The sequence below is a fragment of the Lissotriton helveticus genome, chromosome 11 (genome assembly GCF_964261635.1).
Source record: "Lissotriton helveticus chromosome 11, aLisHel1.1, whole genome shotgun sequence".
Taxonomy (NCBI): domain Eukaryota; kingdom Metazoa; phylum Chordata; class Amphibia; order Caudata; family Salamandridae; genus Lissotriton; species Lissotriton helveticus.
The window spans coordinates 890,556,818-890,581,307 of record NC_136072.1 but is presented as its reverse complement, the minus strand read 5'-3'; the positions used below and the strand labels follow the sequence as shown (position 1 = coordinate 890,581,307).

The following is a 24,490-nucleotide window of genomic DNA, read 5'->3' as shown; positions in this document are numbered from 1 at the left end:
CTCAGCCGTATCACCAGTGGCCGATGGCAGTAAAGACGGTTAAAAGACAAGGAGTTTAGTGGGTTCTATGGGAATGAAACCACTGAGCTGATATTTAGAGATCCGTTCCTCTGCCAGCCGACGAGCACGGTGGCCCCAGCAGCATCCACAAGATCCGCTGCAACTTTTCAAACAGCAAGTGCCCAAGTTCATGCAGCCCAAGTGTTGGATGCAGCAGTGGCGGTTCTATTACTCCGGCCGGCTGGGTGTGCTTGTTCACAATGTGATTACCAGGCTCTGTGGTGTCGTATCATCTCCCGCTTCTCACCCGAGGCTCCGTCAGCTGTATTAGTTGCCCAAACTGGTGTGGGAGAGGGGGAGCCAGGCATTTATCTCCTATGTCCCACCGACAGCCCTCGTGATGTCCACTACCGGAGTTGGCCTAGGGGAGAGGCCTGTGCCTGCCTCGTAGTGCAGCGTGGGTGTAACCAGTCCTCCCTGGCCCTTCTCCGTTACCATCTCTCTGCGCATGGTCCGGACCTTTTTCCAGGGCTCGTCGGCCATCGCCGATTGCTTCTGCATCTTCTGCCCCACCTCCATTGACCAGCACGATCTCAGTCGCGATGCCACTTGTGCTTCAGCACCGTCACCCTTGCTTCCGTCCTCACGGGTGTCGGGCTTACGATGTCAAGCCTGGATACAGAATACGGCCCGCATCGCCAACAGCTGCACAGCTCAGGCCACTGCCTCAGGAAACAGCAGCACGTCAGCCTGATACAGGTAACGTGGCGGCCCGCAGCCCTTACCTCTTCTTGTCGGGCCTTTCGCAGCACTCTGTCAGCCCAGTATTTAGTGGTCATTGTCACAGCAGAATGGTACCGCTATGTTCTCCGCACCATAAGGAACAGGTTTCTCGTCTTGTCTAGCGCCACTGGTTACATTTATATTCTGTTAGGATTATGTCTCGGCCGGCAGGGCACACTCAAAGAGCGGCCATCTTGCTGCTCGGCGAGACCACGCGCCCCTTGTTCATACAGTTAAGTAGATATTTTTTCGGAATTCGACCACATTATTCTGCTAACTTTAATAGACAGCATCAAGTGCCTACATTTTCAAATAATCTCATTTGCACTGAGATTAAAAACCTACAAAGTGCACTTCTCTGCTGCTTTTTTCCTGCTTTTAAATCCTCAATTGAAGGAAAACCCCATATCCTCCTCCATCCTTAATATCATCTTCCACAGGTCTGGCAACAGCCTAAATCCTACGTTTCCAACCAACAGACAGCCTTCTATATTCCTGCAAGCAGCCCATTTCTACAGGGTCCAGCAAACAAGCTGTCTCTTTCATTCTTTCTCTTTCTCAGGGAATCCTTGAGCAGCCATCTCTCACCTGTATCCAGAGAGCAACCCTTCTCTCCAGGATCCAGAGTGCAGCCAGTGTCTCCGACGAGAATTCCACCTCATCAAGGTCCAGCAAGAATGTCACCTTTTTGGGGTCCAGCAAGCAGCCCGCCTCATCGGGGATCAGCAAGCAGCCCGCCTCACCAGGGTCCAGCAAGAAGCGCTTCTCCCTAGGCTTCAGTGAGCAGCCAGTCTTGACATGGTTTACAGAATATCTTTATTGTTTGGTGATCTGAAAGCTCCTTCCTCAAGCCGCACCTGATGTTAGCAGCATGCTCAAATTCCATTAGCTTGCAACAACATCTAATAATATCAAGGGGCAGAGAGAAATGAGGAGTTGAAACGGCACATGCAAAAAAAGACCAGAGTTCAATTACATGCAAATGTCAGATCATCAGCACAAAGTATTGGTTGGGCAGAAGAAGCAGTCCTTATACAAACCTACGACAGTAAGCTTAAAAATGCTATTACTAACGTCTCTTCACCATTCAGCAAGCAGCCGGGTGGAAATAAAGAATTCAAAAAGCAATCTGCAAGGTCAGGATCTCTATCACTTAACGGGTGATAAAGTCACTTGTGACTCGTCTGTGACTGCGATTTCAAGAGGATGGCTCAATAAGCGGCTGTTTATATCACAGATACCTGGGATATTAATCTGCACCTCCCTTAATTTCAATTTGAACGGCAGTAGGAGGCACACATTCTCCTCTCTCTAATAATGACAACAGCAGAGTTTCACCAGGACATTCTCAGCAGCCTTGCATGTGTATAACGAAATGAGGGTGGAGTTCTCAGACTCTAACCGTTGCCTAAGGGCTGCTTACAAGGTTGTGTTAAATTCACTCATGAGGGATTGTGCAGATGTCTTGAGACAAAGCGGTTTACTGCAGGCCTTTTTCCTAGCAATAGAAGAGTGACACATTTTGAGACTTCTCTAGGTGGTCTTTATTGTTGACCACAGTACTTTGACAGAAGTAACTGAGAGCTCAGTCTCCAATTTACATTGTGGAACATGAAATTAAAGAGTATTCTTATCTTCAGGAAGTCTACATCTACCCACCTACATACTCCAGAAGACAGGAGTAGGTCCTAGTTTGAAATCCAACTAAAAGGGGAAATAGCCCGCAATGCGTCCCTCCGGAATATCATTAGATAATACTGTGGACAGCAGAGAACAATGGATATGAAAGCAGTCAACAAGCGAAGACATATCGTGCACCGAAGAGTAAGAGTAGTCATTGTCAGTGGGATGCAGGAGAAGCCATGAATCTACCAAACCATGGTCTAACTCTCGTAGTAGAGGTAATTCTGGGTTGTATTTGTTCTCCAGTCCATATATCGACAAGAGGATCTGGCACCAGATCCCACTCATCCCCATGACAGTTATAACATATCCAACCTTGCAGTTAACAGTCTACACAACATGTCAAAGATGTCTTGTCTAGATTTTGTGTGGAAATCAAACCCAAAATCAGTTTAGCATCAAAAATCTGGACTTTATTGAAAACATAACTACCTTCATCATCTGTGCATGTTTTAAGTTTTTTATGTAGGAATGATTTACAAAGCAAAATTGCCACTTCGTATTTATTGGAGCCAATGGAAAAGGTGCATAAGGTTCCACGTTGAGCATTAATGTAACTTCTATGGATTTTCCTCATTCAGTTGATGACAAATGAGTCTGCTGAACAAGGGCAATGTTGGGGTGTCTGCCATCCAAATGGTACAGCATCATGTTTCTCTTAAGATATGGTGAAAAACCACTGGCACCTAATGATAACCTTCTCAAAGGGGCAGGCTGCTGCAAGTCCTAAAGGAGGTGATATTTGGTCTAAAGGCACAAAAAGAAGCGGGTCTGTGCAAGGAGTGAGGGGGAAGGGGCCCACATGAGCCTATATTGAACAAATAGAGGATGACTACTAAATAATTCAATAGCTCCCTTAGGGATTGAAAGAAGGGTAGAGCAAGCAACCAGTCAAAGCATCTTGAGGAGATAGGATGAGGGTGGGAGAAGGTAACTAGAAAAAGAAAATGTGTTAAGTGGGAGGAGCTTGGATGGAAGGGGAGGGACAACAAATAGAATGGGGAACTAAGGATATTCTCGGTCATCTGCGAGGTAAACTCCGGCACCAATGGCCAATGCTTGGCTGCTGTGTGTTGCAGGAGTCAGCATTAGTCTTCAGGACACGCTGCTATACATCTATGAATGCAAGGATAGGGGAAGCCTCAAGAGCTCCGCAGACCATGCGAAGAACGAGATGCAAACTAAACAGTAGAAGAAGGCTATATTTGCTGGTCAGGGTCGATGAGGGAGCCAGTAATGCACTGAGTGCGCACGGACGCAGGGCACTATGCATATGATTTCATGTGAATGAGGGCAGTTGTATTCTAAGCATATGATTTCCTGTGAATGAGGGCAATTGTATTCTGATGGTACAGTCCGACGGAGAGGATTAGGGTGTGGAAGTGACATACAGGCCCCAGTACATATTTCATAGGTCAACAAAGCAACACGGAATAGCCAGAAACTGAAAAGAAACGCACAGTGTAAAGGAGATCACACAGTCTCTGTTGGAGGCTCCTACTAGTGCCCAGTGAATGATGGTAAGGGTTTGAAGAGGAAGCATTATTTATTTTGGTATCCCATCAAGAACTTTATGACCTAGTGTGGCCCTTCTCGACCGATTCCCATATTAGCTACTCTACAATTGTCAGTTTCTCTGAACGCTACTGTTGAGCAACGTGATGATGGAAAGGCAGAGGATTTTTGCTATTGTCCACATGTTCCTTCCCTACCTCCATGGGAGCAGATTCCAGTGAGCACAACATATCTTCCAGTGTATAAGTTTCTACCTAGTCAGTATTCTGTGATAAGCATGGTCGCTGCTTCGAGATGGCCATACTTTATATCCCACTTCTTAAGTCTAGGTCGACTGGTTAGGAACTTTTTCATTTTTATGCTCGTAGCAAAGGAATAATTAGCTACGGTATGCATTGCATGTTCTTCAAATCGTGTTCCTCTTTTCGTTGTAGTTGGTGGCACTGCAGACATTCTATTATCAGATGATGTTTATCAGATAGGTGGTTTTGCAGGATTGGACTGCTCTGTGGAATTCCAAGGGCTCAAAGAGTTACAGAGCCAGAAGTGGAGGAAGCTGATCATGTATGTCCTTTTCCATCTTCTTAGGAAGATGAATTGTAGGCCTAGACTGTCACCACAAGATCAGTACTCTGAATAAGTCACTTTATGTCGCGCTTGCCACAAATTCTGGTTCCAGTCAGGACGTTTCTAACCTGGCATCTAGTTCACAGTCCTTCACTCAGCTGAGTCCACGTGGCACTGAGAAGAAAAGACATCCTGGTGGATGGGCTTTACTTTGGTCGAGACCGCTGCCTTTAGCCTCCACAGAACCCATCTTTGTACCAATTGGAGAAAGATCTGAGAATTATGTCTAAGGGGTATTCAGGCATTTTGTTATTTCCAGATTGTGTTGATTGTTTACCCCAACAACAGTTTCAGAAAATAAACAGCATATCCAGTGTGGCTAGAAGAATACATGAGGGCTGGTGGCAAGGTATCGCTATCGCTATCCATCATGGGTGATTCACCCACTTAAGCCCCAGTAGTAGGGGGTTAATTATCTTAAATTCTTTCAGTGTAATCAGACGAGTTTACAGATACTCTCAGAAACAAGGCCACAGTATACTATCATAATGCCAATATGAATTTCCAACAATAGCATGGAACTAACATACGAAAAGCGGTTGTCCACATAAGGTTCTGTACCCACTGGTCCCATGGTAGATGTGAGTGATCCACCCCATATCATGTGGTCATCAGGTAGAGGGTGCGCTTTCAACGAGTACCTAGCTCATTCATAGGAAGTGACGAGCTGTGAGGATGGGAGAAGGCACATCATTGCATTTGAAGAGGCTCACACCCGCCTGGCATATCTGGTGAACTGAAAGGTACTTGCGCTGTCTGAAGGCTAGGACTTCACTCTTTTAGTTGACAGGCAGATGTGTCTCTCCAAAACCCAATCTGTCAATACCCGAACACACCGCTGGGGCTTCTCCCCTCTCAGTTACCACTCTTCCAGAGGAACACTGCACCTCCCTCACCGGCTCAAGTAGGAATTTGCTGTCAGTAGAGAGAAGGCATGGTTCCGCACATGAGTCTTTAACACAGCACCCATAACTCGCTCCCATTGGTTCTACAGTCTAGGAACCAGCTGGCTGTGTCACAATGGTAAAGAGCAAAGATCCCCAGCTCTGGGTTCACTCATAGACCCTTTCAAGAAAACAGAAGCATCCCTCAAAGCAACCAATAATCAGTGGGCAGTGGAGTTCCTCAATTTCCTGTGCTCATTATCCACCACCTTAAATTCCATTCTCAAGTAATGCCTAAGAATGAGTCCATATAGTAAAGCCTCAGCACTTCCAGTCTAATCCCCAACCCAATTCCCATTCTTCCCTGTCCCTTACTAAATCTTAACCCAACATATCTCACTTTAACCTGTTCTTGTACATTTTATTGAGTTCTAATGAGTTAATAAGGACTGAATGGAATTCAGTTGTAAGTCACCCTACATATCCTGATACTGGGAATTGCTTACAAAACGACCTATGCACTTTTACCCACTCAGGAAGTATGCACTTTTACCCACTCAGGAAGAAAATGATGTAGAACACCAAAGGTTCTCTCTTTGCCATTATCACGGAAAAGTAACAGACAACCTCAGCAAAGGAGCAACAATTTTTGTTTTCATTATACCCACAATATATTTGTTAGTACATATGAAGGCATTTGATACTTTGTTTCTGAGAATAACCTCTACATCTTCTACAATTTCATCATTTTGAGTTGTGTGTGAAAAAGTATTATGATTGACAATGCCACCCATTGACTCTCTCTGAAACACGCACACTGCAATGGAATTTTACGTGAATGTTTTATGGCCTACTTGTTCTACCCTGAAGAGTTAGACAAGATGCACTAGAAGTGCCACTGAAGCAGGGCTTTGCGAATCTTAGAACTAGTCTGAAAATGGCTAGAAGAAAACTGCAGAACACACAGTAGCCACAAAGTTTCTATCTAACAACCATGCTGTATACCTCTTGTGTTTCATGATTAGACCCACAGAGAAGCTGACGCCACAGTGTTTCTCATCGGATCGTCGCTTTATCTCAGGCCCCAGATCTTGCTTCCGCCGTTCAATGTGTTCAAGGGTGTGTTGAACCAGGTAACCCACAGCACCATGCTGGGATGGGTCCAAGGCCTGGATGTGCTGAAGGATATCTAAAACCTAAATGATAAAAATGGTGTTTGGAGTTAGAAATGAACGTATTGATGAAAATAAGAAAAGGACATCTCTAAGGGAAAATGTGCAACATTCTATTCCATTTGTGTGTTCCCTATTTCCAAACTAACAAACATTTTACATTCAACAACTTATTCCATTACAGAGAGGGCTGGGAAAGCAATGGTTGCTTGAAGTGCCCTAAGATGCAGTTATACTGTTGGCAATAAGTCTTAATATACCCCTACTAAATAAAAAAGAAAGTCTCTTGCATCTAAATACACATGCATTAATTCATCTTTCATAACAACACATGAACGATTAACATTTATTTACTAAGATATATTCACAATCACACCAAAACCACACTTTCAAGCCAAAAGAAAGTTACTTGCCTTTGGTAACGATCTTTCTGGTTGATACTCTATCTGCAGATTCCTTACCTCATGAATCTTCCGAAGCAACAGACTTGATATCAAAACTTAAAATACATTTTCCAAGACTGCAGGAGCTGGCGCCACCCCAAATGAGAAATCTTAAGAGCCATACAAGGTACCAGAAGGCATTCTGATGTCAGTTCACACCCTTTTTTGGTAACACCCTTAGAGTCAGACGGAACAGTGGACAGGAGCAGCGGGACAGTGGTGAAAACCAGCCACAACCAAGTGACCACATAACAACCACACATCACAGCATTCTCCAAGGCTCCATAATCTAGTCTGTGAGCCAGTCTGTACATGGATCTCCTGGTAGTCATACTGGCTGACAAGGACCTCAGCATCCACTAATTTGTAGATGATACTTAGTTCTACGTCAGAGTGCAATCTGGCCCGACATCAGGCAGTTAAGGAATTGCCTGACAATCATTTAAAAATGTGTGGTTAAAGCCTTACCCAAGCTGAAATAGATATATTTTGTCATCATCGCCAGCACCCATGTGGGAATATCCTTTTAGTCTTTTCGGTGCTAGGTATTTTGTTTTTCATTATTAAATTGTGGTAAACAGGCATTTCTTGATACTCTGCTGAAGTGAGTCTGTGCTATTCTGCATCTATTAATTCACTACTGACTGCTCCAGACAACTTTGTCTTAACAGCATTTAGTTGTGTCTTGGTTCTTCTTCTCATGTTAGAGTAGAGTGAAGAAACTAGTGCCATTAGGGTCACGTGTACTTCATTTGATATTTGTTTTGGTCACCGTGCCCCCATGCCAGGTTCATTACCAGCCATAAGTGATAAATGTCCCACCAGATATCAGAAGACCATCAAAATTGTTCACACCAATTGAAGTCTCTCCCTGTCAAAATACCAGCCCCTGTCAAGGGATTGTATGTTCTGCAGTTGAGTTCTTGAAAACTGGGGAGGTTCCACAATGGCAATTCTGTCACCTAAGCCACTGATGACCCTGACCTATTTAGATATTGCTGGCAGTAGAGTGAGGTGGTTTCTTCCCATTAAATGCTGAGGGATAAGAGACACATATGGAGTCTAATATGTGAATGGTGACTGTCCCTTCTAAAAGGTAAAGCTCCATGTACAATGCACGAAACAATATCTTCAAGGGAAATTGATTCCCCTAAAAAGGATGCAGTGTAGTGATATGTTTCCAAGGATAATGCAAACTTGGGGCCTGAATAAACCACCTCCTTGATGAATGACATCAAGAAAAATGTTGACTGTTAAACATGGACAGACAAATATGAAGGTGAAGACTCCCTCAGGAGACTTATTATGAATCTGTCGGTCTACCTCAAACTATTGCCTTTTAAAGACTAAAGCTGTCAATTTATACTTGTAAGCAAATGTCACCTAAACAAAATATGTGTGTCTCGATAGGTTACAGAGAGTAGATTTAATAATTAGAATGTAGATAATCTGATGATTCAAAAATGCCTATGTCGCAACGATTTGAACAGATCCCCTCTTGTTCATGACCTAAACATGAATGGGAAGCAGTGATGTTTCAATATTTCTTACCAGATGCTTCAGACCAACTTTGCTTACTGTGAAGAAAGCAAACAAACTGTACATTTCAGACCACCTATTTATATATTTGGAAAGTTGTTTTTTTACAAACAGGCACTGGTTCACAGAACAAACAAGAAACAAAAACATGACAAAGTTCATCTGAATGATGTTACCGATCCTGAATTTCATGAATTCAAGCAACTCAAATAAAGGATTACTTTATTGGTCCAGACAGGTAGGGAAATAGGAGTGTGGTAAGAGCCTGCATGATGTATTTCAAAAACATCTTGAGGCCAAGTTAGATTTAGTTTAGAACTATACTACAAAGATGGCTATGGATTAGCTTGCATTACCTACTCTCTACGTAGCTTTTAGTAAAGAGTCAGAACAGAATGTAATTTTTTTCTGTATTTTGTTGCATAGGCCTGAACAGAAATCTGAACGACAGAAGACAATCCGTGACAAAGTCAATGGGCCTTGCGTTTAACCTGTAGAGAGAAAATTGCATGAAAAGGCATTATAGGAGAAGCAGGCTAGAATTATGGAGTAATGCATGTCGAGATCGTATACAGAAGCACAACATACAATTATGCTGTGGAGTAATTTTACTGTTTGTACTGCAACACTCAGGGCAAGCAGTAAACTACATATAAATGGAGTAAAACGTAAGCAAAAATGTAGTTAAATTTGTAAATATTGTTTTACGGGCATTGTAATTTTACATATTAAAAATTATTTGTACCTTGCTCAAAGCATATTCAGATGGGTTTGCAGTTCATATGTGGATCTATGTTGAAAGTGCATTTGGTAATTTTGATATGAAAGAGATAACGGAAAGGTGTTTGGAAAAGTGAGGAATAACAAGAGCCAGCCCATGGCTAGTAGTACCCAATACCTATTTCCCACATCTGGTGTTTCTTGTACTGTTGTTGAATAGTTTGTACATCTTATATGAGGTTGAGGAAGTATATACTATTGGGACCTGTCCTGTAGCTGTTCTTTGTGTTAAGGAAAACTGCACTGCTGCCACCAATGCTGTGTCTATGTAGTATGTTTGTGAAGCCTGGTAAATACCTTATCACTACACAGAAGCCAAAACGATTGGTACTATGGAAGCCAGTGGAGGCAGAGGGAGAAAGAAAGATCTAAGGTAAGCATATTCTGCAATTGGAAGTGGGTACAAGGGAGGAGCTGAGATTAAAGGCTGAAGTGGGAAGTGCTAAATGTGAGGAGCACACTGTCCAAAGGGGAGTGTACAATGTAAAGGGATGAAAGCATTCTTTGCAAACAGAACATGTGCAGCGAAAGCAACAATAAGGTGTGTCCCATACAAAAACATATAGATACACCCACACAAACACACAGAAAACAGGTACTGCATTGGTGTAAGGAGTGTAACTATCCACACAGAGGCATGCATAGCGGTCTCCTGTTGGGTTGCCTGTGGGCATGGGTGAGTTTACATGTGGTATCAGTATGCTTTGGTGACTGTATGTCTTCTCCAAGGCATGGACGTTGGCCTGTGAGCATATATTCTGTGCGAGTACATGTATCCCTCTGTGGTCATGAAGTATGAAAAAGCCAAACTTTTTTTGTCTAAGCTTGTTAAGGTATGCCAACAGAGGACAGGCTTTTTAGGGACATCAAGTGATTTTCTGACAGAACTACTGGCCTAATGGAAGTGCCACTAGATATGTATGCCATGTGACATGCTCTACCCCATCCAGTTATCCTTTCAGAAGTGTGCCTAACGTGTCTGATATGTTCCCAACCCTACTGACTTGCCAGAGGTGTGTCTGCCAAATACCTAACTCTGATCTAGCACCACTGATCTTTCACAAGTATGCCTTCCACATGCCCCTGACAGCTGAACATCCAATGAAGTGTCTGACATTTGAGTGCCTGATCCAGTCCTGGTATTAGACAGATTCAGTATTCCCTACCAGCGTTTTAGAGATGTGAATGACTGGCCTGCAGCCCTGTATGACTGTCATAGGTGTAACTAGTATGTGATGTTTTGTCAGAGGTGTGGCTGAGCAGTGACACATACTGTCCTACTCCTACACCCTGACCTCTATGAAAGATGCTGGTCTGCTATCCACAGCCCTACTGCCATTCAGAGGCGCATCCTGTTTGTGAATGACTGGCCATACCTGCCAGGCCTAAACAAAGGAGCGAATGTCTTGCTATATGAATTTGTCAGAGTCTAGTCTGATATATGACATATCCCTCCCTCGCTCATCACCTCTCTTCTGGTCCTTAAATATCCCAGAAGAAGATGAATTAGAAAACAGATTTTAATAGCGCATTTCTTAACACAGTATCGACAATGGATAACACAGAATATTGCTGAAAATGTTTTTTACGTAAATCAGCAAACAAAAGTAGCAGTTTGTAACTGCTGCAGCAATAGCATAGCCAAAGCACTAAAAGCAGGCTTGTCTAATATACTTTCAGGAGTGGCAGTAATTAAAATCTTCGAGGTATTCACATTTGCACACAATTAACCGAAATAAAGCTTACTGGCATGGCCAGTGGCTAGTCTGAAAATCTGGCAATGATCCCACTCTTCTAGACATACGTTGGTCACCCCTGCCTTTTTTTAAATTTCTACTTGATATAGGGTTTTTGTAAAGCACCGTAGGCCACCTTAATTCACTAAAGGGAATATGTAACAAACTACAAGCTGTGTTAGTGGTCCCAAACAAGTTCTGTTTGTCCACAGGTAATCAGTTCAAATAATCCATGTGCCAGAAGCACAGGGCACTGGTTCTTAACCTTTTGTCTTCTGTGGACCGCCACTTTATTACTAGAACTGAATAGCTTTTGGAATCTGGGAACCCCTAATGAGTCATTACTGTAAGCAGGGGACCAAGACGAAAGCATTTTCGATAATTTGAACCGCAAAACAATACACTAAAAATATCGGAAAAAGCATTCATCAAACAGATCTACAACTAGGAAACATTTATAAACAAATATAAAAACGATTAACATTTATAATTTAATGGGAAAATTGAACTGAGGCCACTTATTGTTAATACTATATTCAGTTTGATGCACTTGTTCTGATCCCACTAATGAATCCAAGGATACTAACTTGTTTTTTAGCTTCCAATTGCAAATTCTTTCCCATTTAGTGTTTAAAAGTTTTACTTTTTACGTTGTGCTTCTTTATTTATATAGTCTTTATTAATCTGTTAATATTATTTATTTTCTAAGCAGTCACAGACCCCCTGAATAAGCACAAGGTAAGAATCACTGGCATGCGAAATTCTTCATTGATGAGTACAATATATGGGAGGCAATTTTGCAATTGTAGGTTAGATGGAAACACTTTAAAATTAGCCAAGAAAGGATCAAACTGGTCTTGGGTATCTGACAAATAACGCTTTAAGATGTGCTGATGACCAGGAAGCAGTGTGGAAGGCTTGGTCACCATTTACATTCTTCGGGCTGTAGGCTGAGACATGGGGACTGGGTTTCAGTTTTTTTACGAATCTTAAGAAGTTCTCTTCCAGTCTGAAGGAGAGAGGTAAGAAATTCCATAAAGTTCAAACTTCTACAAGGAAGGCTCTTTGACCAAATCCTTTGACCTTGCAAGGGGGAACCGTTAGTGGGTCCATGAAGGCTTATCACGGTTACACCGTAGGCAGATAGTAGTGTGATGATGGCACTTCAAACAACCAAAGCTCAAACTCAGTGTACCTCCTTGTATAGATTAGATGAGCTGTTTGAGATAGCTGAACGTACACCAGGACATACATAGTCACAAACTGACTTTGAAAGCCAAGAAAAAGGGTGCTCATTTTAGAGGGAGACAGAAGCATGTTTCAAAAACTAAAATAAAATGCTAAATGCAATGTGTTAATGAAAGGTATTACAAAGCAGCCACATAAAGTGGGAATAAGTAGTGTTTAAACTATATGAACCACAGGATAAACGATTCTGTTAAATGAAGTCACTCATATATATTTTTTATTCACATTTCACGTGAACACAAAGCACTTTAATAGTCTAAGATAACTAGATAGTATCAAAAGAGGCAGACATACACAGAACAGTAATGCTGCTCAGGTGGATTTAACCTCACAATTTGAATCTGATGTACGTTTGTAGAATTGAAAGGCATTATAAAATTATGTAATTATATATTTATGAAGCAACAAACGTATCACAGATAAATTGCAGGGAAACTATCGTTAATAAGTACATATGGGACAGATATTCGAAACAACCTGTCTTAAATATTAGGTATCGATAATCATTTTAAATGTCATTACTGTCGCAAATTTGTTGAAATACAATATTGATATAAGCTGCTTCATTTTAGAATTTATAACTGTGTATTATTCTTCTATGTCTATGATTTTAATGTCACATGGTATTTACTCACAATGCACCAGTTACTTTAAACATTTTCTCAAACTGATCCTGCCATGTCATGTGATCAAGGCTCGGACGAGCCGAAACGCGCTATGGTGACAGAGCAATAAAACAACGATGCGTCCGTGTTTGGAGCAATCCAGGGGATAACAGAATATATATATATGTATATATATATATATATATATATCTATATCCTGCGTGCCTGTTTCGATCGCCAAAAACAGGTTCTAAAAGAGATGGAAACACGCAGTATTATTTCACAAGTTTGTCACTTTAACATCAAATAATACAGTTAGTATACCGACACTTTGAGAAGGCAAGGAAAAGTGTAAAGCCCTACAAATACAATGGAGGCAATCTTATAGTCTTATCCCCAAAGCTCAGTATAAGGCTGCTTTAAAAAAGTATTAAAGGGACGTCCGATTAGCAAAGACAGAATTGAACTTGCCAGGAACAAATCACGAGAAATGTTTAAAATTGTACAAAGTTTTATGTTCCCAGAAACAATCTTCTTGCACAATTATTACATGATAAGATTAAGAACATCCAAGACAGCCTGCTTTCTAGACAGGTGTCTGTCTAGATAGTTTCTATGTACGTTATCCCCTGAATTCCATAGGGTCTCTTTCCAAATTTGATCCTATCTCTCAGGACGATTCTTTAATAGCTATTCAAAGCCTCAATATGGGTTCTCTGACGGTCCCTTGCCTCCAAATATACTGGCACTGGGTGCATGAGTGATTAGCCCTTTAGCCCTTTAGCCAATATACAGCTGAATGAATCCCTGTCATCAGCAGTGGTACCCCAGGCCTGGACACAGGATAAGATCCTGCCTCTGTTGAAAAAAATGACAATCAGACCTAGCTGAACTATCCAATTACAGACCCATTTCTTTGCTCTAAGCTCAATCAAAAGTTTTGGAAAAACATGTCAACTTTTATCTCTCCCAATACTTGGAAACTCCAATTTATTACAGCCCAGTCAGTCTGGCTTCCACCCTTGTTACAGTACTGAGACTGTGCTATCGGAGGTGGTAGATTATATCAGGAGTATTTTAGACTCTGGGGTGGAAGGCACTGCTGATAATGTTAGATGTTTCCACAGCATTACATACAGTTCCCCTATGCAGCTCTATTGGCCTGCCTCAAAGACATTGGAATTGGGGGTACAGCCTTAGACTGGCTGACATCATTCCTTGACGTGGGCAAGAGGTCTGGATCCTTACCTTCTCATTCGAATCGCGTGGTTGGAGTTCTGCAAGGCTTGACTCTGAGCCCTACTTTATTCAACATCTACCTTACTCCTCTTGTGCTACTTGCAGAGGCTTTTGGAGCAAACATATTTTTATATGCTGATGACACCCAGCTTCTGTTTTTATGGGACTGTAAGACTTACTTGATGAAAATTAGAACCTGCCTGGCAGCGGTCTTCCAGTAGCTAACTTTTCATTAGCTTAAATGCAATGCAGAAAAAAACAGAGCTTATATTTTTTGGAACTAAGTCCCACGAACCATGGCAATTGTTTTGGCCAGTGGAAATTCCCTTTCCTGGGCACCAAGCGAACTCTGTGAAGAATTTAGATCTCAAAATCGAGGGGAGCCTTACATTATTATCCCAGGTGAACATAGTAGTAGGGTCCTGCTTCGGTCTACTATGTATCTTAAGAACGTTTCTTCATTGTTTGTCCTACTCAGCCAGGAAACAGGTGACACAGGCGTTGGTGTCATCTAGGTTGGATTATGGCAATGCTTGTTTTGTGACTAAATGCAGAGGGATTGATACACGGAAAGTTCTTATCGTTTCAGATGAACAGTCACCACAGGGATAAGTGAATACTTCCGACGCATCAGGCAATTTAGGACTGATGATAAAGTTTCGCAAAAACTCTTGGCCAAATTAAGGATAACAGCAAGCGGAACCCTCTGGAACACTGGTAGTCTTAGTACAAAAGGCAGGCCTTTTGATGCCTACTAGATCTTTTCTGCAGCTCTCTAAGAAACAACCACACTATGCTCCTCTGGGACATTTTTTGTTGCTGTTCGCTGATATGGGAACAGCTGCTTTCATTCTTAAACCAGTTTTGGATTGAAGAGGTTTGAAGGTGTATGTGCAACATACAACAAGGTGATGAATGCTTAAAATAATCTGTAGCTGGCGACTGTGCAGGCCACATTTCAGACCATCTTTTTCAGTGGTGGCTGCTCCAATTTGGGGGTGCTGAGGCAACGGGAACGCGAGGAGTGTGGGGGTGACAAGAAAATAATTGAAAAAAAAAAACAACCATTTACCTGCCTCTGCGCCCGCCATCTTGGTGCTCCTCTTCCGTCACAGGTCATGCTGCACAGGCTCTCAGGGGCCAATCACCATGCTGCTCTCATGTTGGTAATACCAGCATGAGAGTAGCTCTGTGATTGGCCTGATTGGGCAGACTTGATGCTCGCTCAGGCCCAGGGTGCCCGCGGCTTTTCTCCAACCCGGCTGTGGAAAACAGCTGAATTGGTGAAAAGTGAGTGCGCATGTCTTTTTGGCCAGCCTAAGACGGAAAGCCAAGCTGACATGCACACTTACAAGTGTCTGACACTCCTCTCTAGTCCCTGATGTAAAGCTCGGCAGGGTAGCCCGCCCACACTAACCCCGGCTATCAGTAAGAAAAATAAAATCACAATTAAATGGTTTTATTCGAATTTAATTTTTCAGTGGGGCGATGCTCCTCTGCCATAAAGGAGTTGCCACCCCTGATATTTTTCACCAACTCAGCTGTACTTGACAAAGAACTCTCATATGAAAATCAGTTCTTGGTCCTGCTCTAATACGAACAGTCCTGTCTGAACTGCCAGTCCGGGTCCCATCCAAACGGGAACACAAGCAACCCCAGAAGGATTTCGACCAACTCAGATTTTATCAGTGAGATGCAGCGTGAATCAAGTGGGACAAAGAGCACAGGACTTAAGCTTGAGCATACCCATTGAACTGCAACATAAAAGAAGGTGATGGAACGAATGACAGAACTAATCTCAATCACTGGCGATAGCCTGGGGCTGCATTTGTCACCCACTTTGCCACTCTAGACAAAGTCCTGCCATATTTAAATCAGCCTTGGTCTTCCTCCAAAGAGGAACAGTCTAGTCTGCACTGCCAGATCTCCTCCAGAACACAAGAACCCTTCTAAAGGATTGAACTTACTTGATTTCCTGCCCGAGATTGCATAATTTGGCAAAAAACAAAACAAAATGATGGACTGCAAATTATCAGTGACTGAGGTTAATTCATACAACCCACCCATCATTTTATTAGTTTCCCCAATGTGGATGATATCCCCAGACATGGGTCCAGTGCTCAGTGTGCCACAGGGTCAAGTGGCACCACTGATTAGGCCCAAATAGGCCGCAACTGGTCTGGAGTAGCTTGTGTTCCTGCTCACAGGGGATGTGGCCTGACAATTTGGGCTAAATCGTTCCAATTGGAGCAGGACCAAGGCTGATTTGCCAATGGCTCGTTCTGATCTTAGGCAGCATGGTAGTAAACAAAAATGTGGGATGAAATTTCCGCCCGGAGTCTTAGAACAGTTGTGGAGTTTAATTGACCCAATCCATCTATCATTTTTTATTTTACTGGATGCACAAGAACAGGAGACTTGAAATTTCATATTTAGATTATGTGTAAGCATACCATATCACAACAAAATAATTGACTACACAAATGTTAACTATAATTAGTGGTTATTAATGTGGCTAGTAGAATTTGGAGATAGCTATTTGTTTATTAATAATACACAATCGCCATTTGTCAGATTTAAAACTTTAATGCAGCGTCCCATTGACACCCTAACGCTGTCCGCTTTCTACCACCATGATCCTAATACTAGAAATGCAGCATTTCGATGACGTTTCCGCGTCCGGGGGCAGAGCCAGCACCAGACGCGGAATTCGCTTCATACTGCGGGTGAGAAACTGAACGCGGTAAAATTCTACATTACGCTGTAAGGAACGAAGGCCTGATTAACGGTAACGTTTTGGAACCCCTGTTTGCAGCCTGGGACTATTCTGTCCAAATTCCCCCGAGGACGTACACATCGCCTACTGATAAGGTAAACGCTGTGAACCCTTTTGCATGTGGTGTCTCATATTACATGTTGCTTTCGGTAAATCTGCAGGGTTCCTAGCACAAACATGAAGAATATTTGTACAAACAGTAAGCCCATATTGTGCTTTTTCTGAACGTGAGAGATGTTTGTTTACAATAGAGGGTACACCTTGTGACATAATATCGGTCCCTTTACTTGTGGTACTGTTTCAAGGTATATCGTGATTATTAGTGATGTATCTTTTACTACCAAACGAAAACAGGGTCCTAGACACATGGACAATAACTCCAGTCCCACACCATTATTGAATAACACGCCCTTTTGACCTTACCAAAACAGGGTCCTTGACACATGGACAATAACTCCAGTCCCATACCATTATTAACGCGCCCCTTTGACCTCACTGAGAGATTCTTCATTGTGATTCGCCAGAATAGTCTACCCAGAATGCTATACTTGTGAATAATAAGTGTCATAGATAAATAATATCTGTAAGAATAATTGTGAACAATGGCCCACCAAATGGCACCATGATAGAAAAGTGTGTACATGTAGAGGTACATTTAGAATTGTTATAATATTTGATTTTTATTACAGGTAAACTGAACCTTGCAATAAAACTACGGTGGGTAAATTTAATACCCCTGAATACTACACAAAAGGTGTGAGCATAAAATTTTAACCTGTTTGTCCTGACGAATGCTCCATAGACCCGGCTGGGCAACAAGGAGCTGAAACATGTTGACTGTTTGTTTAAAGTGATATGCGAGGATCCAGTGACTTGATCCAAGAGTATACCCGTCTGTTTCTTTTAATAACGAATCACATCCGTTTATAATTAAAATAGTTGCCTGGATGATTATTTGCTTTTTAAGAATAACCTTCTTTTTGTGGTGGTACCTACACACATCTCTGGACACTACTACGCTACTCCAGAGGTTGCCTCAGGCTTGAGGCTGGCATGTAGCACACTAGATCACCCAATGATAAATGCCACAACGTCTATGTGGGGCGGAGAATCAACATAAACCGCACAACACTAAACATAGCATTTATGAGGGTTATCTAGAGAACCTATAGTAACGTAGTTACAAGTGTCCTAGTCTAACTTTGATATACGCGACTTGAAGTGATACCCACGCTACCCTTCCACGTCCCTTATCTGTCTGTAATGTCATGATGGAACGAATTTGTGAATTGGCTTTGAAGATTCAGAAGCTCTATTTTCATTCAGTGAGTGCAACAGCTCCCGGCAAGGAACCCTTCTACTTGCTGGAAACCCGTTCTTCAATTGCAACTCTTTAGCAGTCCATCAATCCACGACAGAAGGGGGACACAGAATGCCTGACCTCCGGTGCGTCTGGTTATACACATATTAAACAAGACATGTGAATTTAAGATGAAGATGAGGCAGAGAAGTTACGTTCTTAGCATGGTGTAGCACAAATAAACTTGTGCAGCTCCAAGGCCAAACATGGAACAAGGTTGAGCCTGCTTCAGGAAGTGGGCTGCAAGCAGACATGTTGGGTTTTCTCTTTACAGGACAGCACCAGAAAACAACAGCACCCTAGAAGTGTCTGGACAGAAATAGAAGGCACACAGGTACAAGGGAAAAGTGCAAGCAATGGGGCACAGCAGCCCATCAAGTTTCTTCTGTCCATCCTCAGGTCTTCAAGTGTTAGCAGTAGTGTTGCCCCCATGGAAGAGGGATGGAGGGTGGGGAGTATATGTTTTTCCTATTTTCTGATGTTGCTTCTTCCCCTAATTGGTACCACTCTTCTGCTGCCTGTCCTGTACCACTTGTTACCAAGGCTGATCTGCATATGACTGGTTCCTGACTGAGGTTGCATGGTGGGCAAAAGAATTATGAACATGATTGGGCCCAGAATAATTACCAGTGGCTGAGAATAATTCAAGCAATTAACCCATCCCTTTTTTGTTTTGCTCAGTACTTCTTCTGTGTGGTATGGAAGCTTGTACAGCTGATCCAATTTTTTCAGTTGTCAAACCACACAATCTATCAGAATTGTTGTGGGGTCTATTCCCACTAAGTTAGCTGGCATCGGGAAAGGATGACCCCTTGATTTCAGATGTAAAACAGGGCTCTGTGAGGTCAGTTTCAGGATGGGTAAAAGGTGTCAATAGCGGGAAGATTTCTTTTAGCATCAACACATTTATGTGCAGTCACATATCTAATCTTCACACAAGACATTGTTGTAAAGTTCTCAACTAAATGAACAAGTTACTTACCTTCAGTAACGCTCTTCTGATGGATACTCTTTCATAATGTAGATTTCTCACCTTAAAATATTCCCGAAGTGCCAGGCTGGATCAGGAGATCTTTTATAACTGTTCGTCTGTGCGCCAATAAGTGGCGTCATGTGGCTCCATGTTAGCTCCATACTGCCTTGGAATTCACAAGAGAGGAGTCGGATATTAGCTCCACTCCCTGCATGTTGATATTCTTTTCCTTTTCTGTGCCCTAAGGCCTAAACCTTGACAACCGTTGGTAAGAGTGGGCTCAGTACTAACGTGAGGTTTTTTTGGGATGTTGAAGAGACCACTCCACAGAAAAGAGAGGTGGTTAGATAGATTAATCATCTGGAAATAACTTCACCAAAAGGTACATAACTTGTTCTTCTGACGGATAATTCTATCCACAGATTTCTCACCTATGAATATATACCAAAGCAATACCTCTACCTCCATGAGGAGGGTCTTCAGGATGAGCAAGACCAAAACGTCTTGCTGAACCAAGCGGACAAAGTGTCCTTCCTACCGGACCTGGGTGTCAAGGCAGTAGCGCTCTTTGAATGTATGCATTGATGCCCACGTCGCAGCATGGCAGATATAAAAGATAGGCAGTCGTTGCACCAATGCCGAGATCGTGGGCTTAGCCCTGGTGGAAATGGCTTTCAGACCTCCTGGGGATTGCTTCTTAGCCAGAGTGTAGCAGATCTTAATGGGAAGGACTAACCATCTCAACAAGGGCATCCACTGCACATCCTTCCCTTTTTATTGCTCCAGAGGACCTCACAAAAAGCTGAACATCAACTCGATGATCATTGGTACGATCTATGTAGAAGCTTAAAGCCCTTTTGGGGTCCAAATGATGGATCTTCTCTTTCGATCAAAGAAAGGAAGCAAAAATGCTGGTAGAATGATGGACTGCCCTACATGGACAGGAGTTACGACTTTGGGTGATAAGGCCACCCAAGAACTGAGCACCAATTTGTCTGGAAAAAGGTGATGTAGGGCAGTTGCACTGAGAATGCCTGTAGTTCACTCACTTGACTTGGGCCTTGCCTATCGTGATCTATTTCAGAACCTGTGGCAAAACAAGAAGTAGCCAAAATGGTACAGTAGTCTCTTTATTCGAATCTAGTCTGTAGGTGTCCCCAACGAGTGTTCTTGCGAAAACATTTATATGTAAAATTGTTGAAACTGAGCATTTCCAAATGTGGCAAAAAGATCTACTACATTTCCTCACATGGGCGGAAGAGGCTCAACCCCACTCATAATGCGCCAGACAGTGCCTTCTCAGTTAGTCCACTCAGGCGTGCAGAGACCCGGCTAGATTCTTGGCGACCAGAATGATGCCCTGAAACTGCAGCCGCCTCTCACGGCACAACGCCTCCTGTCACAGTGCCCAAGACCCCACTCTCTGTCCTACCACAGTGGTAGTGTTGTTTGTGGGAACCTGCCTTCATGTGATTGGTAGCAGAGAAGTAGCAAGAAAACCCAAGAATCACTAGGGACCTTCCTTGGGTATTTCATGTAGTAAACAAACAGTTATCCCTGAGGAGGCAATAAATATCTTTAAAAATCGGAATTTAATAACAACAAGTTAAGTACAATTAAGCAAAATGACATCGCTGCGGATGCACGTGACAAATGTGCTCAGTACTCTCTTATATGCGATATCATCGGTTCTCACTTTTCTCAGGCTTTATCAATCCCGGAGTCCCGATGATGATTCTAAATCCCCAACAGATCTAAATAGTTTTTACTATTTTGTGAACCCTATGAACAACTTTTGTACTTTACTTACAGGGCCGTGCTGTTCTTGTTCATATGATACACACCTGGGCACCTTTTATTACACATGTGTATCACGTATAAGAGAGTACTGAGCATGTTTGTCATGGGCACCCACTGAGTCATCATTGTGCTTCATTGTACTTAATTTGTTATAATTAAATTAAACATTTTTTTAATAGATGTTTACCTTCTTAGGGACCACTGCATTTGTTTTCCACATGATTGGTGGCAGGAAGGCCTGCAGGGCCAGATAAATGACCCCCAGTAGGTTGGTCTGGAGGGGGCCACTGTAGACCAGAGTCTTCTGATCTCCACCTACCCCAAGTTGACTGCCCCCGGCAAACCAGCAGTGATGCATCTGTCACAGGACACACTACAGATGGTCAGCCACCAGTGCAGATCTTGAGCTGCAAGATCTGAATATCGTCAGAAAAGCAGCCCTAATGCTGAGCCTACTGGGACTTCAAGATCCACTGTAGGGCTCAAATGTGCCACCGGGCATTGTTGAAAAAAAGAGTATGCATAAGGCTAACAATCCAGGAAGTCTCAGAGCCACCCTCACCTGAATCCAGGAGCAAGTCAGAAAAATCTGGATCATAGCGCAAATGTCTTGGACTTGTTGCTGCAGTGGGAAAGACCTGAACATCACCGTATTCAGAATTTGCCCCAATGAATGGAAGCCTATGGGAGGGGGATCAGGTGGGACGTTGTTGGGTTTTACTTAAAATGAGCTGATGACCAAGGTCTGTCATTGTCCGGAGTTGGTTTGTGACTAACTGTGGTAATCCCGCCTTCAGCAGACAGTTGCTGAGGCACAGGAATACAGAAGGGCAGGGACTACAACCACCAATTTCATGGACACCAGAGAGGAGCTGGTGAGGCCGGAGGTGGAGCATGGCAAACTAAAAATGCTCCTGACCTATCTTGAACAGCAGTTAAGACCCGTGGGACTGCAGGACAAGTACATAAAAATAGGCGGTCTGCAGGAGGTTACCAGGGTCCAGAGCAGATATTATGTGCGGTTATGTGAGCATGTATGATCTATCATTCCAAAGGAAGGTGCTGAGGGGATGTTGTTTCATGATAGACCAAGTGCCAACATCCTTTTTAAGGACGAGGAAATAGCAAGACTTCTCCGAGTTGGTACAATCACCATGGCCCCTTTGGAGAGCAACAGGTAGACCCTCTTGTAGCAGGATGGGTAGATGCTCTTCTGAAATCCGTTCTGATGTGGGAGCGATATTGGGGAGAGAGGGGGAAAAATGGTAGGGCATAATGTTTTTGAATAATTACACCTGTCAGATGTGATGGATCACCAACCTGAAATCTATGCATGCGGCCCGAAGGGGCTGGGCTGTCTGTTGCATAACTGGTCGAGACGGCTATCTCCGGCTAAACACCAGTCCTCTGAAGTAGCCGCTAAAGTTCTGAAACTGGTGTTGAAACCGTTTGACAGGGGCCAACAGCCCCAGTGAATGCTCTACTGTTGCCCTACAGTCTTTAAAAAATAAATGATGATGGGAGGAATTTTTACGTTAAATCTAACCATGGGCAATCGTACGGGGTAGCATTCCAACCCATTATTATTATACCTACCATTCCACCTCCGTTTGGACCCTGATACAACAGGAACAGTCCAGCCCAAACTGGTTGGCTAGGTTCTCCGTGAACTGGAACACAAGCATCCTAAGACAGGTTTTGTCCTATTTGGGGTTTACCAGTCTGGTGTAGCTTGGTTCCAATGGCCCAGTGAGCACAAGACCCACATCTGGGCATGCCCTTTCCACCTAGGGCGGTACATCAAACGCACAAAAGGTATTGGGAAGAATGTTTGCAATAAATCTAACCACTGGCATTCACCCGGGGTAGCATTCCAATCCATACTAGTCTTTAAGGTGTTCCAAAGCAGAGTCTGACATCTAACCAATGAGACGCGACCCATCAAAGGGTATGTCCATCAGCAAAGCCTGCACATTGCAAGAGACCCCAGAGGACCTCACCCAGGTATGTTGATAAAGGACGATATTGGTACCAGTTGCCGAGCCAAGGAAATCTGTGGCAAGCCTGTGCAGATAACGTATTTGGCAACGTATTGCCCATCATGCACCATCTGGGCCGAAGAGGCCCTAAGATCTTCCAGGACAGGGGGCAACATCTCACTGGCTATGACCCGCAGGGTATGATGTATCAGCTCAAGAGAGTCTGCCTTCATAGACCATAAGGCCAGATTTGCTGAAGAAAACATTTGCTTGTGAAAGGCGTCAATCCCTTTTAAACTTCCAATCCAGAGGAGTAATGAGAAATGAATAAGTGTTATCTTTACTGGTCGAGGCCTGCACAATAAGGCTCTTCGGGGTGGGGTACTTGGTGAGAAAATCCAGGTCACCAGGCATATTTAAATGATGTGTAACTGTCTGCCTGTTCACAGGTGGAGAAGAACAAGTAGCTAGCCATCAGAGTATCTGGGAGGGCATCATTAAACAGAAGCAAGGGCTTAGAAGTTGTTAGTCTGGGCTACAGAACTTCCGATAAAACATTTGTTTCAGTCTTAAGTGAGGGGAGCTGTACCTCCACACATTTTGGATGTCCTCCAAACAACCACCGTGAATGAGGCACTGCCCTCGGTTGGAAGCCCGTGGGGCAAGTCAAGCTCTGTCTCAGGAGAGGTGTAATGCCCACTGGCAGCATCAGTGTAATGAGGGCGGAGCAAGCCACCCCCCTTACCATCATTATCATCTTGGGGTGCACCTTCTTCTGGCATATGGTCAGAACCAAAAAGATAATGGAGACTCCAGTGATACATGCGACACAGTAGAGGCACAGGTTTAGAGCCAGGCTGCATGACATACTGTTGTGCTTTTGTAATTTTATAGTGCAACATTAATTGAGCTTAAGCTGAAGTCTGCTTGGGGTCTGTCATGGCGTTGCCACTGGACCATCCTCTGGTGCTGGAAGACCCTCAATCTTTTAGTACGTGCCTCAGGGTGGCAAGAACTGGTCTGGATTGTGGTGGCGGGTGTGAAAGTATGTAGTCAGGAGTCAGTACAGACTCTGTAATGGATCATAAGCGATAAGACTATGCTGGAGAAGGAACCACAGGCAGAAACCCCTCACCCCTAACTGCAGGCCTCTGCAATTCCTTGGAGCCAAATGGCACACTGAGTCGAAATCCCACTGAATATTTGCAATATGGCCTTTTTGAAGGCCTTGATATGTTGCAGGGTTGACAATGGCCCAGGTAACGTAGGTGCATCTGGATCAGTGGAGGAAACAGCTCAGTGACAGACCTTAACTGAGTGCAACTCACATGTTCACGTCTTTGCACCT

At 43.3% G+C, this 24,490-nt stretch overlaps 1 protein-coding gene across 3 annotated transcripts in view; it reads right to left on the bottom strand.

Annotated features, from left to right (window-relative positions):
* FBXO21 (F-box protein 21) overlaps window positions 1-24,490 on the bottom strand; it is a 179,000-nt gene that overhangs the window by 24,844 nt on the left and 129,666 nt on the right. For all 3 annotated transcript variants that reach the window (XM_078667123.1, XM_078667124.1, XM_078667125.1), the window contains one exon: window positions 6,498-6,688. In XM_078667123.1, coding sequence (XP_078523249.1) covers window positions 6,498-6,688 — 191 coding nt within the window. The remainder of the gene's footprint in view (window positions 1-6,497; window positions 6,689-24,490) is intronic.